At 38.7% G+C, this 6,427-nt stretch overlaps 1 protein-coding gene across 3 annotated transcripts; it reads right to left on the bottom strand.

Annotated features, from left to right (window-relative positions):
• Nucleotides 1–218: 218 nt before the first annotated feature.
• Nucleotides 219–6,221, bottom strand: zgc:110843 (uncharacterized protein LOC541492 homolog). 3 transcript variants are annotated; one of them, XM_067456472.1, is made up of 3 exons: nucleotides 6,062–6,221; nucleotides 4,526–4,698; nucleotides 219–791 (listed from the first exon to the last, which is right to left on the bottom strand). In XM_067456472.1, the coding sequence occupies exons 1-3, from the start codon at nucleotides 6,132–6,134 to the stop codon at nucleotides 702–704; spliced, it is 336 nt and encodes a 111-aa protein (XP_067312573.1). In that variant the 5' UTR covers nucleotides 6,135–6,221; the 3' UTR covers nucleotides 219–701. The 3 variants fall into 3 exon arrangements, with proteins under 3 accessions (XP_067312573.1, XP_067312572.1, XP_067312571.1); XM_067456471.1 differs by having other exon boundaries at nucleotides 4,526–4,728; nucleotides 6,062–6,220; XM_067456470.1 differs by having other exon boundaries at nucleotides 4,526–4,770; nucleotides 6,062–6,214.
• Nucleotides 6,222–6,427: the final 206 nt, after the last annotated feature.

A 6,427-nucleotide genomic window follows, 5' to 3' on the forward strand; every position in this document is an offset into this window, starting at 1 on the left:
GTGATCCCTCAAAATAAATCCAAGAGCACTGCACTGATAGAGCAGCTCCATCTGCTGGATGTAAGCGGAACCGCAGGAGGATCTCTAGCTTCCTGTGTTTTGCAGCAGTACAGGAAGTAGAGCACATTATCTCCCACATCCTGTTTTAAAACTGTGGCTAGAGATTACCCTGCTTAGTGCATATGGGCAGAATAGAGCGTAAAACAAAGACACAAGGATGACCATTTCAAATCACATTTATTCAAAATGCACATCTTCAGCATACAGCAAACACACACAATGCCTCCTACTTACAGATCATGATAGAAAATATACTTATATGCGGTCTTGAAAATGAATCCGGTTTAGTTTTACACCTAACATGGTAAAAACTACATGTTCAAGTCATAATCACTAAAATGTTCATTACCCTGTGCGTAGCAGTTAAGACCCGTTCTCATCCACATTCACCTGCGCTGTAGTGCAAAGTTATTTTAAGTACATTTAAAGCACATTTATATGGGTTGTGTTAGAGACTGAGAGGAAGACCAAGCGTCAAACCACAACACGTTTAAAGTATGTTTGCTGATGCATGTCTGCAGTGCTACAGGAAGTCCTTGTGTAAATAAGATGCATTGACACTGACAATTACAGTAATTGTGATATGAAATCCTCATCCAGTTACTCTCACCTCCAGTGGATGGAAAACACTCACTGAATGTTTAGGGGTTTTTCTTCTTAATGATTAGGGGTCCGACGTTATCCCCAGTTTCCTCGTTGTGTTTGGTATGTGCGCCGTCACAGTAGGGAAACTATCCAGGGAACAAACAAATACATACAAATCACAACCACGCTTGATGATCTTTCGGATAGTACGATAGCGTATCTGCACGCTACCTGTGGTTTTGATGATTATTGAAGCATTTTGCATTAGTACATCCGCACGAAGCTCTTCTAGATTACTATGAGGCTTCAGGACGTGCCGAACAGTGACATGAGGGTGCATAAATGACAGAATTCACGATTTTGGGTGAATTAAACCGGTAACCCTGTAAAACTTGACTAAATAAATCTAATAATAGTCAGCAATAACTTTATTAATGAAACAGTTTATTGAAGTTTTAGACAAAATATTTTTTAAATCTTAAAAAAAAAAAGGTTTTGTGGAAGCTAAATTAAAAAAGTGTTTATGTACATTTAACCATTTAGCAGATGCTCTTGTCCAAATTATATTAATATAAGAATTATGCTTTGTATCATATTTGCTTTTATGGCTCATATAGTATGATGAATACTGGAGCTCAGAGCCGAAGAGGAAGAAAACACTGCAGTGGCCCAAACTGAGCAAAAAAGTGTAGGATTGCATAATCAATACATTACAGTAAAACAGACTACTTGTCACTAAAGATCTCAATAAACTTACGCAAAAAGTCATCTCCGAATGACAAAAACAGGAATTGATGAATTACATGTTCAGTCTATACCAAGGGGGTAATCCAGCACTCGGAAAGCGTTCCACTCATAGGGGCGGCCATTGCTGACCAAGCCATCACCTGCTGTTAGCATCCCATTGACTCCCATTCATTTTTGAGTCACTTTGACAGTGAATAACTTTATATCAGAGGCGTTTAAAACTCCATTTGTCCATTGTTTATTTATAAAGAAACACGACAATGTATAAACGGCTCCATTACCTTGTATCTTACTCTATCGCCCTGTAGAAGCTGTTTTTGTAAAAATAGGCTAACGATTGCTTCATAACCAACGCGACTCTGTCGCAAATTACCATAAAGACAGGAGGAGACACTCGGGAGCAATCTTTTACTGTCTATGAGACAGTCGGGGGGAAGTGGAGACATAAAGTCTGATAAGTCAAGGGGGAAGAATGGGGAGAAGCCCATAGAGAGCCAAAAGCAACGGGACAAAACATTTAAACAACGTGATTAAGATTTCACTTTCCACAACTACATGAAGACTTACAGCTGTGCTTACGTCACATCTATGTCGTCAAGCTCAGTCTGAGCCTCTGATTGACTTCACAAGTCGCCGTTTAAGTCTATGGGGTTGCTGTGTCCATTTCTTTTACTGTCTATGGTCTATAGGTGCATATTGTTTCTTTACAAAGTGACAGCATCATCTACCGGCCTGGCAGCAGAATACAGCGTTTTTAGTCGTTTTGATGGAACACAGAATGTTTTGACAGAGTTGCCGTGCATACGTGAAAAAGGCAAAGAAAAAAAACTTTTCTGCTTTTAGTTCATTAGTGTCACATAAACGTACTTATAGCAAGGTGCAATTTTAATGTTAGGTTTTATGATCAAGGATCTATAGCTTTTATTCTGGTGAATAAACAGTACAATGATATTTAAAGCTGTTGTCCGTAACTTTTTATGTGTTCAAGATTTACAAAAATGATATGATGAGAACATGAATTCATTTTCCAAACTGTGTTTTTCTCTCACCCCGAATCATTATGGTACAACATGGGGCGGCAGTGGATGGGGCGGCAGTGGCTCAGTGGTTCATGTAGATTGTCTACAAACCAAATGGTTGGTGGTTCAATCCCCGGTTCCACCTGACCAAGTGTCGAATTGTCCTTGAGCAAGACACCTAACCCCAGCTGCTCCCGACGAGCTGGATGGCGCCTTACATGGCTGACATCGCCGTCGGTGTATGAATGGGTGAATGTGAGGCAAAATGTAAAGCGCTTTGGATGGCCATAGGGTCTGTTAAAAGCGCTATATAAATGCAGTCCATTTACCATTTACCATAATAAGTGTTTATTTTCGGACAATTTCAGACCGGTCTGGTAGGAACCGCTGCGGATGAGCACAGTCCCTGCGTGACTCACCATAGACATAAACAGAGCGAAGTAGCTCCGGCTGCAATGTTCTTCCGCATTCAGTTTGTTTATTAGCCGCTAGAGCACAAACAGTTACAGACTGTTGCTTTAAAGGAACTGTAGGTAAGAAATGTATTTCAATTCATTATAAAATGGCCCTGATATGTCCCTAGATATTAAGAAATCATGTTCATTTCAAATATCACGGACAACAGTAGTCCGGCCAGGATATTGTCATTTAAAAGTTGTTGCAGCCCTCAACTGATATTGATGTTGACGTGTTTTGGCCTGAAGCTCCGCCCTCCACCTAATCGACCAATCAGGAAGTCAGTAGTGTTTTGGCATCCGGGTTGCCAGATCTGCTCTAGATACCACAGCTGCAGATCTACAAATGTTCCTACAATCTGGCAACCTCGAGATAGGGGGGAGGGGGAGACACCGCTCTACAGTCATTTGAAAGTGATTGCAGGACCAGTTTTGGCAAAATTTCACATACACTTCCTTTAAGGGGCCGTTTACACAACACCATTTTCAAACTTCAAAATTTGTATGCGTTCATTTACACGACAACAGCGTTTTGCGGGCCTGAAAATAGGTATGCTGAGTGTGTGTAGAGCAGTGTCCAGGCAACCTCCTGGCCCGGTTTTAAAAATGATACCGTTATTATCTTTTTGGGTTCAATAATTGCTCCTTTTATATTGGCATGTCTTGGCACCCTGCCTGTCTTATAATTTCCCTGCTTTTTTTTAACTCTACATATGTTCAAATGTTCAACCGTGCTCCGAAACGACTGAAGTTTTGTAATATGGAACTTATAAATAAAGAAAAAACAAAACAAAGTGACATTGCCACTGCCAACTACGGGCCTGGCATGAATAATGCAGTGTTTTTAGTTGTTTTCGCAGATCTGTGTGATAAATAAAAGCTCCTCTAAAGCCTGTCGTCTCAACTGTAACATATACTTGTACATGTTTTTTCTAAAAAATGAAGTATAGATAATCACGTTACTTCAGTCCATTATGTGTTCATCTTGAAATCTTACTTACAGTTAACGTTATTTTTACATTTATTTAAAGCTGCAGTCCGTAACTTTTTGCACTCTAGTGGTTAATAAACAGAACTGCATGCGTGTTGCGGAAGAACATTGCAGCCGGAGCTACTTCTCTCTGTTTATGTCTTTGGCGGATCACACAGGGACTGTGCTCCTCCGCAGCGGTACCTACCAGTCTGGCCTGAAATAGTCCCAATATAAACACTTATTATAAGTGTACCATAATGATCCAGGGTAAGATAAAAACACGGTTTGGAAAATGAATTCATGTTGAACATTCACATTATATAATTTTTGTAAATCTTGAACACAAAAAAAGTTACTGACAGCAGCTTTTAAAAAAGAAAAAAGAAAAATGAAATCAGAGCAAGAAGACATGTACACTGCATGTATTTAGAATTACACTAAAAGGCCTTTTACTACCAACCAGACGACAGAAGGCATGGATTAGATTGTGTAAAAGAGGTTTTTCAGCAACGTTTTAATCATGTTGATCATTTAGAGCCCTTAGAAATTCATAGCATATCAAATATGATACAGTAGGCTATAGGGTTAAAAAATAGTTCATATAGATAATCTCCAAACAGACCAGCAGAAACATTCAGCGGGCAATAAAATCCTATTAACATGATTCATGGAGGTGGCTCACTCACCTTCTTGGATCTCCAGCAGCGGCAGTAGACGGCCTTGTTGCCGATGTCCTCCATGTCGAAGCTGTGCACTACTTTCGGGCTGTCTTTGTTGATTGACATGTTGACCCTGCTCTTGGGACTGCTCTGTGAACTGAAGTAGCGGGTCAGCAGGTATGTGCTCAGAGCCGCGGCCACTGCAATGGGAACGATGGTGGTCAGCTGATCTGCAAACGTACACACGAGGAGGCGCTCGTTTTTGAGGTTCCCTGAATACTGCTCTACACACACAGCATCACGTTCATTATTTAAAACATATCTCATGTTTCTATTGTCTAGATAGGCTTTTTGTCTTGAACTTTGGGTTTGACAAAGGAGTCAAAAGTGTTGTCCTTTACAAATAATATATACACAACAAACGGGCTATTTTTTCTGGTGGCAACATCAGTAATCAAAAAGTATGTCTAACTAATTTATATTAATTAGACCCCCTCAACTGAATTTATACAACTTCAAAATGTTATTGTCATTTATTGAAATTAATATCTGGATAATGCATTCTGGTTTTAATTAATTGTAAACCTATAATTTTCTTTAATATCACTTATATTTACATTTCATACAGCCTTATTCAATAGCTCCATATTTCTTGCAATGCATGAATTAAGAAAAAATAAAAATCACACACACCATGTAGTTACTAATTAACAATTATACAACCAAAACAATATTGCCCTTTGGAACAAAGATTTCCCTTACAAAAAAAAAAGCCATGGTTTTATTATAGTAAAAGTAACCATTTTTTTTGTTTTGTTTGTTTTTTTGGCAAATTGATTACATAACCGTTTTACCACAAATACCATTAAATTGCATAAGCATAAGCATATTCACGGCATAAGTTACCGTAGTACTAACGCCTGTCTTGGTCAGGTGAGAATGATTCACCTGATTTCGATTCTTGACCGGTTCTTACGAATGATTCATTTCGCAAGTCTTTGACGACGTCACGTGATCACTGAAATCTCGACATTATTATAGTAGTCTCTAAAATGGAGTTATAAATATATTGCTAGTACCTTTTTTTGTAAATGAAGAAGAATCGTAGAGACAGTTTCATATGATTATTTAGAGAGATCCGACTCACAATAACTTACGTTCATTGCTGTTTCAAAAATCGAGTTTGACAAGCTCATGTTTTGCCCGGCCGCATAACAAATGCTATACAGCGACATATAAAGGTGTAGATTTAATGCCAACTAAAACATTACATTTATTTAAATAACCAAAATAAATGTATATCAATTATTCCAACAAAATGCCTGTAAACGTATGATCTAATAACGCGTGCATGCAGTAAGCTAATTGTAGCCTACTCACCTCACCTGCACTGCATGTTTAAATGCCAATTTAATATAACAAACTAAAATCATTAACGTCACATTATTCAGATTCACAACACTAAATTGAACATACCTAACGTTACAAATTATGTGTCGAGTTATTGCAGGCTGCAATCGATCATGATTGCCGCTTTGTCATAGAATAAAAATTCACCCTTACCTTTAGAAACCTTAAAACCCGGTATTAAACCCGGCTTAGTTAAAGCTGAAAGCCCTGGCACTTGATATGCCATGACGGGAGAACTTCAAGTTTAAGGGCACCACAAGGTCTGAGAAGCTGAACCAGTGACACCGTCACTGCGGAAACGCTGCGTGATTGCGTCACTAAAAATCTGACCAATGGCTGAAGAAGTGCGCGATCTAGTACTCACTGTAAACATGAGGCTCGAATCCTTTCGTAATGCTCCACTTGCCGTTTGGTAACAGGTTTTATTCGTTTCATCTTTTAAAGGCGTTATATTTAAATATTTCGTAATATAAAATGTTTGCTTAAACAAAACCTCAATAAACGTACACTTCAACCTGA

The sequence above is a fragment of the Pseudorasbora parva genome, chromosome 11 (assembly GCF_024679245.1).
Source record: "Pseudorasbora parva isolate DD20220531a chromosome 11, ASM2467924v1, whole genome shotgun sequence".
Classification (NCBI taxonomy): Eukaryota; Metazoa; Chordata; class Actinopteri; order Cypriniformes; family Gobionidae; genus Pseudorasbora; species Pseudorasbora parva.